This window comes from Lactuca sativa, chromosome 2 (assembly GCF_002870075.4).
Source record: "Lactuca sativa cultivar Salinas chromosome 2, Lsat_Salinas_v11, whole genome shotgun sequence".
Classification (NCBI taxonomy): Eukaryota; Viridiplantae; Streptophyta; class Magnoliopsida; order Asterales; family Asteraceae; genus Lactuca; species Lactuca sativa.
In genome coordinates this window covers 233835815-233848535 of record NC_056624.2, presented here as the reverse complement: position 1 = coordinate 233848535, position 12721 = coordinate 233835815, and the positions used below count along the sequence as shown (strand labels likewise).

The window sequence follows — 12721 nt, the reverse complement described above, 5'->3', positions numbered from 1 at the left end:
CCCCTTTGGCTCATGATTTCGTCCAGACCTTCCCAAGGCTTCTTAGGGACGAAATCTTATACCTCTCCTCTCTCTTTATACCTTCTCCATTTGCTCTTGGTGTTTGTAAGCCATTAGAGGAGTGACACTTGTGACTCTAAGCCTTCCAAAGTCAATACAAGGAGATTTGGGATTGTTATTGCTACATGACAATCAAGGTAACATTATAAACCTATTCTCATGTTAATATGATTATTTGAATGCTAGAATTAGGGTTTATAGTCTTGGATAACTTGCATGTACAATAGAGAAACCTAGATCCAAGCATTAGGGTTTGTATGAGCACATAGGATGTCTTATGACCAAAACCCATCAATTTGGATGCAAGGGAAATAGTAGTACCCACCAGTTCGTGTGCAGGAGTGAAGATATGGGAATCCACGGGTTAGATTTCGGATTTCCCAAATGGTTCAGTTATGGTTAAGTCGGCGATTCGATAGTCGGATTGTCACCGTAGTTGTGAGATCAGAGTAGCAGTGGACCGTTGGGGTTCGGGTATGTTAAGGACTACCGTTAGTCTGGGAGCCATCATGTTGCTAGTCGTGGAATTGATGATGTCAGGATGTGACGTTTGGACCTGATCGGTGGATCGGGAGGTTGATAGAGCCACAGTGACAGGATAACTAGTGGAAACTAGTTCCAGAGAAAGATTCGTTCAGAAGTTGTGGGAGTGACTAAGTGAGGAGTCTTTGGACTCCACAGTTGAGTTGGAACTCGGTGTTGCAGATAACAGATGAATGATTGGAGACCAGGAAGGTCTCGAGATATTTTGGGAAGCGGCCATAAGGCAAAGCAGTGTTTCAGACAGTTCAATGTTTCAGGCAGATCAGTGCTTCAGGCAGTTCAGTGTTCCAGGCAGTTCACTGTTTCCGATAGTTTCAGTGTTATGGATAGTATTAGTATTCGTGTTGGAATGCAAGTGCTGACAGTATGGTTGGTTGATTTGGAAATGGCAAGTCTCTCACAGCAGGGTTAGTTGAATCATCTGCCAAGTATAAGTGATCTTCAAGGATAATTAGGCAGGTAGCCTCTCTTTCAGGATGGAAGACTCGAGTTATTGGAATTCGAGTAGTCATATGAGAGATAAGTAGGCTGGTTCCGGCAGCAACGACTCAGTATGAGTGGCAGAGTGGATAGAACAGTTATAGATAGTCAAGGTATCTTCAAAAGTCGCTGGAAGAGACTAGGAGATTGCGATGGGGTGTAGTGACCGGTGGGAGTCCGGTAACCCAGATATCGGCAGATTAGCGGACCAGGGTGGTCTCAGTGCATCCGATCGGCAGATGAGAGGCATCATAATTTTCAGTCAGCGGCAGTAGCGATAAAGGAAGTATGGTAAGAGGCAGCAAGTTGATAGAGGGTGTTACGCCTCTCACAGCAGGGTTGGATAATCTCAGAGGGGAGGGTTTTACCTCGTTGCACAGCTCTCGTATGAGTCTTAACCATTGCAGGGATGAATCTTTCACTCGAAGGATTGTCTGATCCATTCGCTGGGACGGGTGCTCAGCACTAAGTTATGGAAATAAGAAGCATTTAGTATGTTCCAGCAGTAGTGATCAGCACTAAGAGTGGCTGGGGAGATGGACAAAAGGGTTAGAGTCACCAGACAAGGTGTGGTGAGATAATTAGTCGTAGCGGACTTCGAGGACGAAGTCTAGTTTAAGTGGGGGAGAGTTGTAATGCCCTGTTCTAAAATATTCGTTTATGGAATTTTAGAGGCCAAGGCTACAGGTGTTTTAGTCCTTTATTAAATTTGGAGTTATTATTCGAGAAGTTTTCGGGTCGGGTTGTGTTGTTAGAAACGTAGGGTGTCTCGTCACCTTTCTGTGGATATAAAGTTCATCAGAATCGGATCAAGAATGAAAGACTTATGACACTTTGAAGATTTGGCAAGAATGGCCCTTATAGAGAAAAGTTTGCATGGAAGGCCTTAGATGCATGTTTGGAACATGCGTGGGTACGCCCAGCATAATGAGGTAGCTTGGTTGCAGATGTCCAAGGCGTACGCCCAGCGTACGCTAAAAGTTATGAAACCCTAATTTCGGATTGGGCACTATATAAAGGACATTATGGTTCCAACCCTAGCCCCCATATGAGCCTCCCCAACCTCAGAAGAAACCCTAGAACGTCCCTACCTTCATTTTATGAGATCTTGACCTTGGAGAACCCATTTTGGTGGATTAAAGCTTGGAAGCAAAGAGAAGAAGGTTGACAAGGAGGAACCTTTGAAGCTAGAGCTTGTAGATCTGGGATAAGTGCTTCATTTCGGACCTTGGCAAGGTAAAAAGTCTTGAGCTTGATGATTAACCTCTTAGATCTCTTTAGTACAAGTTTATGGACCTTTTTGGTCCCAAGATTGGGACTTTATGACTTAAGCCTGTTTCTAGGACCAAGGCTGCCTCCCTTAGAGTCATATGAGTCCCATAAGCAGTAAAGTTCTGATCTTTATGGTCCAAATGAGTTCATGCATGATTTAAGACCTTCTTTCATGGAATTAGAACATGGGTTTTGGAGTTGGGACTTATGTAAGTCATGGAAGCCATAAAGTAAGCAACTTTATGGATTAGGGCATGGAATAAGACCTAGATCTAAGTTTATGGCTCTTGAGTCGAAGTATTAAGCACTTAAATGAAAAGTGTCTTAACAGAATGAGTACGTCGAGCATAATTGCAGGTACGCCCCGCGTACTCTCTAGCAAGCCAGTATGCTAAGCGTACATTAGAGTACGCCCCACGTAGCGCAATCAGTTGGGCTTATTGCATTTTGGGCCTCGGTGTGGGCTGAGTTGAGACTTAGGGTCCTTGGGCCTTATTGGGCCATCAGAATTCAGTTGTTAAGGACCAAGGATTTAGCATTGGGCTTAAGTAAGGTCCAATAAAGGGCTTTGGGCCCAAAGGAGCAAATTGGGCCATTAGTGGGCCTTTAGTGGGGACATTGATGGGCTTAAAAGGAATTGAGGGTTTTTGGGCCATGTTGTGACCCATGCCATAGCCGGGGTAAAATGGTCATTTTACCCATAGGAGAATCCCTATTCTGAATTAGTATTTTATTTTCCCATGAAAGCTGGGAAGCAGCCGGAGCAGTAGTTGGGGATTTCTCATTCAGGAGTTCAGCAGTAAGCATCACGAGGTGAGTTTTCCTTCCAGTAGGAACGAGTCTAAGGCCACAATACTGGCCCGTTTAGCTAGCAGTAGTTCCCAGACTTCGGTCTGATGCAGTAGTTAGTATGTTTGATGCATTCGTGGCTCAGACAGGATTTATGTGTTATGTGTTCCGGGCTACGGCCCGATGCAGTATGCAATATATGTGTGTGTTCATGCTAGTTGATATGTTTATGTTCTGTTCTGTTCAGTTAGTTCCGGACTTTGGTCCGATGCAGGGGACAAGGTCCTAGTCAGTTCCCGGACTTCGGTCCGATGCAGGGGGCAAGGCCCCAGTAAGTCCGGACTTTGGTCCGATGCAGAGGACAAGGTCCCAGTCAGTTAGTCCGGAGTTCGGTCCGATGCAGGGGACAAGGTCCCAGTCAGTTTCCGGACTTCGGTCCGATGCAGGGGGCAAGGCCCCAGTTAGTCCGGACCTCGGTCCGATGCAGTGGGCAAGGCCCAGTATGTGTTTTATATGTTATTGTATGGTATGTGGTAGTTTGGGGGAGCTCACTAAGCTTCGTGCTTATGGTTTTCAGTTTTGGTTTCAGGTACTTAGTTTTCAAAAGAGGAGCTCGGAGAGATTGCGGTGCACACACCATAGTCAGTTAGCCTGGGGAATGTTTTACTCTGATAATGAGATTATGTTTTGAATTTAATACTCGAAAGTTATGTTATGACTTATGATACGTTTTTATAAATATGGTTTTAGTAATGTTTTAAAAAGAAATTCTTAGTCATGATTTTTGGGTCGTTACACAGTGACATGTATCACTTTCTCGATCTGCGTGCCATTTTCTAACTAAAATGACATTTCTTATTTTTTTTTTTTTTGAAAACACTAGTTCAATGTCCAGGAAATTACAGTTTAGAATATGTAAACATATTTTCCTAACAAAAGACGTAACTATGTCAAAAACGTGTTTAAAGTAGTAAATCAGATGTTTTCCGGTCTCAGTGTTTCGACTGAGTACGATCTTCGTTTTCAACGTTCTTTATATCCACAAAATCATATTTTTTTATGTTCTATCTGTTTGAAGTGTTATTTATACATAATAATACTTAATACATAAATCATACTTTTAATGCATTAGTTCATTACTTATGTATTGTGAATAATGTTTTTTCATCAACGATCTATATCCATCGAAGACTAAAGTAGTATTCTGAATGCATTTCTAAGTGTAAAACTTCAATTACATTAAAAAGGTGTGGAATATAATACATTAGGTCTATTATATAGTGGGTTTGCGGTGGTTTTGACAGGAAAACGGTGAGCTAATTTTACCCTTTGCCACACACCGTGACAACCATTGCTTTTTAAAGATCAATATTTTTGATCCAAATCGTTCTAGACCCAAAACAAACCCCTATTGGGGTGTTTTGCAACCACTAGGATTATGGATGAAGTTCATACCTCTTGGAACTCCAGAAAACTCAAGGAATACGATGATAAGGAAGAATGCCAACACGAGACCACAAATTTCACCAAAACATTCACTTGATCACTTCCAAACTCCAAAGAAAGAAGCTCTCACACAAACACACTCAATCTAGAAGTTATTGGCTGCAAATAAGGGTACAACACAAGATTTTAGGGTTAGTTTAGCTTAAAAAGTCCATAAGTTACAATTTATGCAATCAAAGTGTGTCAAAATGACCCCTAAACTCATGTATATGTTCAAGGTTCATTTTATTAGACTTTACCCCCATAAACCAACTTTAAACCAAAAAAATGTTATTTTAAGAAAGGAAACTTAACGAAACACTAAACTCATTAACCGTCGACGATTTGGGTCGTTACACCTCCATGTCCCCTCAGTGATCGTATAGAGTAGTACGCAGGGCCGGTCCAAGACAATTTGAGGCCCAAGCAAACTAAGAAATGGGACCCTTCACGATATATATATATATATATACACACACACACACACACAATAGTTTGGGATTCCCCGTCGTGCTAAGCACGACCCAAGAGTATAATAAACAAATAATGAAAGTAAGTTGCTATTTCTACACTATATGTTCTCTTACAAATGCATTTTAATTGACATAACATATAAATAATGAATGAAAAAACTAATATTGCCTATTTCCCAAATAATTTATAGTTTAAAATTGTTGTATTGTTTGATATGGGGAGCCTCAAGAGCATGAAAGAACCGACACAAATCTATACTAGTTGACATCATCGTATACAACCCACAAAAATAATGGGCTAACTATTCACAAACCATTCAAAGTTCTTGATTATCATTACTTCCCTTCAAATTTTCTAGAAATCCTGAAAGAATCAATAATCACAAATTGTTAATTGTTATTCGTTAAGCAATATATAATCTATCAGTAGGGGTAGGGACTGCTCTTCCTTTCATGGTTGTTGGTTTAGTGCATTCTTTACTTTATCCTTGGCACGAATCACTTTAAGAAAAAAAATATTAGATCCTTGTACATTAGCTTTTGATATACAAGGTGTAATAATGTTCTCCCAATTAACCCTTCTTCAGTTATCCTATAAGAAAAGCTAACTATAAATATTAAAACTTTAGGTTTTCTATTATATCTTATGGTTGAACATTCATCATGGGAGGTATCCTTGTGTTTACAATAACAACCATTCTGAAAATTTTAATATAATAAATTCACAAACTTAAATTATCAACTACATATTGTAAATAATAATTGAGTGAAATATGAATCGATGGATCATACTTAAACCATTCTTACAATTCTAATATAGTAAATAAATGTGACCCAGTAAAATAACAAATTACCTTTCAGTCAACCTTTACTAATTCAAGAACCTTCAAGCTCCATCGATCTTGATGTTAATCACAATCGGTCTTTCAAAGCAACCTTATAAAGAACACAAAGACAAATGCAATGATAATAAATTAGTATTCCTCGATATGAAATATGAAAACCACGTCATAAATTAGAGGGGGAGAAAGAAATCGTCAGATAAAAAATCAGAAAAAGAAGAAGGGTGATAAGAAATCGACAAATCGCATAAAAAGAGAAATCGAAGTAACTATTATTGGCTAGAGTCAGGAGAAGTGGAAGCGTTGCCGATGTAGTTGAAGCTTCCATAGAAATCGTTGATGAGCCTAGGAAATCAGAATTCACATTGCATACTTGTTGAAGCTACGTTTCTTACTCCGCTTCCTCAGTAATTAGCATTGGGTCTTGAACAAGTGGACTAGGCTTAAAAATAGTGGGCTAACTCAATACAACTGATAATAAAATGGGCCCTTTGGCATTTGGGGGTCCAGGACACTCGTCCAGCTTGCCCTGGCCCATACGCCCACCCTAGTAATACACATCAAAGCCTTGCAAAATGTTTTGTGTTGGATTAGATTGAAAAGAAAGGTCAATGATTATCAAATTGGAAGCTTATCAACTTTTACAATTATACATATTTAGTGACTAATTTTTATATGCAATCTACCATTCAATTTGTTCAAATAATACCAATATGATTGTCTAAATCCACTATCCCAGTCATATTGATATTTTTAGAATAATTTGAACAAGTTGAATAATAGATGGTATACAAAAAGAAACTTAATGATTAAATACAATTGTAAAAGTTTGTTACATTCTCAAATCATTATCCCTAAATAAAAATTCAAGTAAATTTTCGGCTAGTTTTGAATTTATTTTATTTTTAATTTTTTTTAACAATGATGTTTTATTGATAAAATAAAATTTTGAAAAATAACAAAAATTTAATTAAAATTTTACTATTTGCGATTATATCTTATTAATAATGGAATATATTCGTTATTTAATAGACACTGAATAAAATGAAACAGAAAAAGTAATTTATTTTGTTGTCAGAAATAATATTGTAAGATATGATATTCAAAAGAGTGATCTTCATAGTAAAATTGTTGAGATCTTGAGAAAATTAAATCTAATTCCTTAAAATTTTTTGGAAGGTTGAAACTTTGATTGCGCCATTTAATCGAAACCGAAAAAAGCACAGAATTAATGCAACAGAGACAATGGAGAGGTATTTTTACAGAGAGAAAAAGAAAGAGGCGACGCAATTGTAGGGTATACCCCCTCCCCACAGACATACATTTACAGACCACCCCCTCACCTTCTCAGCCTACGCTATTTACTACTACTACTTCTTCTTCTTCTACTTCTCTCCATTTCTCGTTTCTCGGTCCATTCCTTCACGAATATCAAGATCCTTCTCATTTATTCTTCTTCCCACTTCTCCTTCTCCCCCCCCCCCCCTTTTTTTTTCCCCTCAATTACCCTCTTTCCCCTTTGGATTTAACTCCCTTCTCCCCTTTCCCCTTTGCTTTGAGAGAGAAGAAAGGTATTTGATTATTGCTTCCCCACAAATCGATCATTCAGATTCATCTCCGCACTTCCTCCGATTTCTTTGTTTCACACAAACAAATCTTTCTTGGTTCGCTCCTTGTAACATATTTTCTTGATTGCATCAAAGGGCAAGTTTCAATTTTTGATCCCGGTTTCGATTTTGATGATTATGTAGTATGAGGTATTCCCTGTCGTCATCATTCTCCAAATGGGTTGCTTATACTATATACTATATAGTGTATACCCTGGTTCAATTATCAATGCAATACATGGATTTTGACTTTGATTCTTTTAAATATATGAACTTGTTTTTGGGGTTTCAAAGGCAGGTTCAATGGGCGTTGGATCTGGGATCCATGACAAATTGTTCATTTTTTTTTATAAAAAACCTTGTCAATATGTTTATCTATTATTATTTTTTTATTGACAGTTATCCCTAGCTGATCTGGGTTATCGTGATTAATATCTCTTTTTTAAGGCTTTGATTCTATCTTTTTAATCAGGTATGTTTCTTGGAGACGGAACAAGGCACATTGCCTAGGGCTTAAAAGGTTGGTTTGTTGAGGTTAGGTTTCATGGGTTGAACACAAGGAACCATGGTTAGCTTAAACCAGGACGAAGAGGAATATCGATTTTTTGATGCCCAAGATAACATTGCATCCGTGTCTGATTCAGTTTCTAAAATTCACGACACTCCTACTCCTGCTTCTAACCATGATTCGGAATATGATGTTTGGGTCAGGACTCCAACAAGTGTTCAAGATCGGAAAAACCAGTTCCTTAAACATATGAGTTTGAGTTTAAGCTTGGATGATGAAATTCAATCAGACGAATCAGGGGGATTTGATAAAAGGATGATGGAGGCTAGTGATGCTGTGTTGAGAAGCCCTATTTACGAAGAAATGTCCTCAAGTACTTCCTCTGTTTCCGATTCGTCAAGAATTCTCGATTCTAGAGAGGATTTCGTTTGTAGAGGTAAAAAATTTAATTGCGGTAAATCATGTAAAGAAGAAGAAGAAGAAGAGGGGGGATGTAAAGAGAGTGATTCGCCTCCTTTGGTTCAGAAACTTGTAGAGAGACAAATCAAGGTTGCTGGCACAATGGCTAGAACGATGAACAGAGTAAAAAGTCAATGGTTGAGTAGATTACGGTCAATGACATGTGTTGTCGATCCCCATGGAAGTGGAAATGGAAGATGTGATGCCGATGGTCAGGTTCGCAGAACCAGGGTTGAACGAGTGAGAGTCCGCCAAAACAAGAAACGATTGAAAGAACTGTCGGCTGTTTTCATCGGGCAAGATATTCATGCGCATCAAGGTTCGATTTTGACCATGAAATTTAGTCAAGACGGGCGTTATCTTGCTACCGCTGGAGAAGATGGGGTTGTTAGGGTTTGGCAGGTTGTGGAAGACGATAGATCAAATGACATCGACATTCCCGATATCGACCCTTCCTGCTTATACTTCACCATGAATCATCTTTCTGAATTAGCGCCTTTAATGGCCGAAAAACAGAAGATGAGTATGCTCAAGAATCTGAGAAGAAGTCCGGATTCTGCTTGTGTTATTGTTCCCCCAAAAGTGTTCCGGATACTAGAGAAGCCCGTTCATGAGTTCCACGGCCACAATGGCGAGGTCTTGGATCTTTCATGGTCAAACGATAACGTGAGTAAATTATTCATTATTCATCAACCATCTCTACTCATAATAAAAGATTTATTGATTGATTGATGTTTTACATATTGGTAATGGTAATGATTGCAGCTTCTTCTATCTTCATCTGTTGATGAGAGTGTTCGTTTGTGGAGAGTTGGGATGGATGAATGCCTGAAAATGTTTCCACACAGTAACTACGGTATGTGAGTTTTGGTTTAGAAGATCAAATTAGTAATTGTTTATTTTTAATGTTTTAAAGTTTTAAACATGATATGAGGATATGAATGGCAGTGACGTGTGTTCAGTTCAACCCTGTGGATGAAAGTCATTTTATAAGCGGGTCAATTGATGGAAAGGTTCGGATATGGTCAATCGGGTCTTCCCAGGTTGTAGATTGGACAGACATACGAGAAATAATCACTGCGGTCACCTACAATCCTGATGGCAAGGTTGGTTTCGTTTGGCAATTTCCTGTCCATTAATTAAATTCCAAATTTCAAATATATATATATATATATATATATATATATATATATATATATATATATATATATATATATATATATATATATATATATATATATATATATATATATATATATATATATATATATATATATATATATATATATATATATATATATATATATATATATATATATATATATATATATATATATATAAACGTCTTCTTTCCTTCCTTTATCTTTAATTTTAGGGTGGAATTATTGGATCCATGACAGGCTGTTGCCGCCTTTTCACTTTGTCAGGTAAGCTTTGCTTCGTTTTTGCTATATGCCATACATACTACATTCATATTTTGATATTTGATACCCACGACAACTTTAATGTAACAATGTTGACGCTCAATCAAATGTCTAAAATACCATTTTAGCAGGAGTTTGAGTTTGAGTTTGTTGGACCACATTCAATAATTAATAATAGGTGTAGGTGTTTTTTTTCTAATAAATATACTTTATCAATGGGCAAACTCATTCTAAATAAATTTACTGTATCTTTCCTTGAAAAATCTTGTGGGTTGTCTTTGGTTCAATGATTGATGATATAAAGATTGGGGTTTACTTGAATGTAAGGTTGTTTTCACATGGATTGATTGATATGTATATGTATAGATATAATATATATATGTATGTGGCTATGTGTTTGCTAGTACCGTATCCGATTTGAAGTCCTTTTGTTAGTTTAGTTGTGGGGCCGGCTTGAGGTTGCTAAAAAGATATCATTCTCAACTTTCTTGAATCAGATAATCACTTCCAACTTGAGGCGTCGGTTTGCTTAAATAGTAAAAAGAAGTCGGGTTGCAAACGGATAATTGGGTTTCAGGTTGATATTTATTTGGCAATTTCTTGTTTTTTTTTTGTGCTCATAATATAATTGAGTAATTACCATATTATCTTATTATCTGTAGTTCTGTCCACAAGATTCAACCAAAGTAATGGTGACTTGTGCGGATTCCCATGTCAGAATTCTTGACGGGACCAACGTCATTGGCAAATACAAGGGTGGGTTTGTCTTAGAATCTTTACTGTTTATTTCTTCTGTACTATCTATATATTTACAAGTCAGTCAGTCAGTCAGTCAGTAGTCATCAATGTTTTATTTATTTATTTTTTTTTTAATTTTTAATTTTTTGAAACCAAAGCAGGTCAACGAAATGCTGGAAACCAATTCTGTGCATCATTCACATCAGATGGGAAACACATAGTGTCAGCATGCGAGGATTCCAATATATATGTCTGGAACAACAACTGCAACCCGCAAGAAGAACAACAAAAGACGGTTAAGTCGTTTGAGTGCTTTTCGAGCGATGCCTCGGTTGTGTTGCCATGGTCGGGTCTGAAAGTGAGCAGTAGAAGCTCATTGTTGCCATTTTCTTCACCGAGTTACTTCTCACTGGGTCACGAGTTCTTTCTAGAATCGATTCCAAAAGGATCCGCAACTTGGCCTGAAGAAAAGCTTCCAACTTCCAATCAACCTTCTGCTGCTGGTTTATGTAAATCTCAATACAAGTTTTTCAAATCTTCTTGCCAGAGCTCTGTTGGGTGTCATGCATGGGGTCTGGTTATTGTTACAGCAGGCTGGGATGGCCATATCAGATCATTTCTCAACTATGGCTTACCAGTAACCCTTTGAAATTTATTTTTTTTATTGAGGGGGGATAGGATATAGGATATATGTCCGGTGGCCCAGGAAGGAAGAAAGTGAGTGATCTGACGGGTGGTTGGGTGGGGGTGGATATGGTCTGTTTGTGGGACCCGACTGGTGCTGGGGCTGGCGCTGGCGCTCACCTCTTCCATTTGTTGTTTAAAAATGGGATGAAGAAGATTCAAGAGTGTTTGAAGGGAAAGGAAGGGAAAGGGGTGGTTGTGTTTATGGTTTCATTTTAGGGGGGTGTTAAATTTAAAAAGGGAAGTCCCTCCCATTTATGGTATGGTGTTTTGGGGAGTTGCGATTGATTGATTGAGTTTTGTCTGCCATTTTTGTACAACCTGGAAGTGGGCTCCAAAAACTTAATTTTTCAAGATATGGGCAGCAAAGGCCATTTTCTGTGCTCTTATTATTATTATTATTATTATTATGGCTCTGGCTCTGGCTCTGGCTCTGGCCCTTTCAGTTTTAATTTTTCTTTTATTTGGTTCTTGATAAGGTTACAGCCAAATGCCAAATTCCAAAAACCAACCTCTTTCTTTCATTATCTTGGTACAAAGTTGAATTCTTTTTCTTCCACACTGACATATGCTATAGCGCCAAAGGGGTAATACCGTCTTTTCAGTTACCTAACCAACTTGAAAGGCCATTATTGTGCTCATCATCTAGTCATTATTATTATTATTATTATTCTGTCTTTTTGAGTTATTTATCAGGGACAGGGATGCCTTATTTTTGTTATAGTGATGTATATAATTTGACCATGTATTTAAATTTTAATGGCTTCTTTACGTCATGATTTGTCTCCAATCCACGATTAGAAAATGGATATAAATACATAGTCGCTTTCATGTGTGAATCACCCCATTACCATCCATAGATGGTTGCCGACAATTCTATATTTTTCTTAAATGATTTTCCATAAAATTGTTGAGATATTTACTTTCACTATCAGGCTCAGGCCCATTTCATGTAAATTGTTTTTATACGAATTTGGACGGCATTACATCTCTTTCAATCAGCTTAGGTGTTTTCTGAAAAGAGAGACAACACCTTCTTCATTAGTCAAACATACGGCCTCATTGATTTTATTGTATTGTGTGTATTATGTTAGTCACACCAACTTTAATTCGTTTGGTTACCGCTATGCTTCCATTAGAAAGGTTGACTTTTTTTTTTTAATAATTATATTTTAAGATTGCAAATATTTTAACATGATAAGGACCAAAATATAAACTTGATCTATTTAAATATATTCTTTTTGAAGTTCGGCAAGACCCGTAAGTAAATAAAAAACCGGCTGGCTTGAAATAAAATATAGTGCCAAGAACTGACTCTGCTTCTAACCCATATTCGTTTACGAGTTTTCGGCTTTTC

General features: G+C 37.7%; 1 protein-coding gene across 1 annotated transcript; it reads left to right on the top strand.

The window, feature by feature from the left end:
* Positions 1 to 7306: 7306 nt before the first annotated feature.
* LOC111888875 (uncharacterized) lies at positions 7307 to 12140 on the top strand. Its single transcript, XM_023885007.3, has 8 exons — positions 7307 to 7701; positions 8024 to 9184; positions 9284 to 9374; positions 9467 to 9624; positions 9894 to 9945; positions 10440 to 10519; positions 10605 to 10698; positions 10842 to 12140. The coding sequence occupies exons 2-8, from the start codon at positions 8117 to 8119 to the stop codon at positions 11327 to 11329; spliced, it is 2031 nt and encodes a 676-aa protein (XP_023740775.1). The 5' UTR covers positions 7307 to 7701; positions 8024 to 8116; the 3' UTR covers positions 11330 to 12140.
* Positions 12141 to 12721: the final 581 nt, after the last annotated feature.

Excerpts from the sequence above, each read along its gene's own strand:
- LOC111888875 (XM_023885007.3), top strand. The coding sequence starts at position 8,117 with ATGGTTAGCTTAAACCAGGACGAAGAGGAATATCGATTTTTTGATGCC. Across the intron at positions 10,520-10,604 it reads AACGGATAATTGGGTTTCAG|TTCTGTCCACAAGATTCAAC; the intron begins GTTGATATTTAT and ends TATTATCTGTAG. Across the intron at positions 10,699-10,841 it reads CGTCATTGGCAAATACAAGG|GTCAACGAAATGCTGGAAAC; the intron begins GTGGGTTTGTCT and ends AAACCAAAGCAG.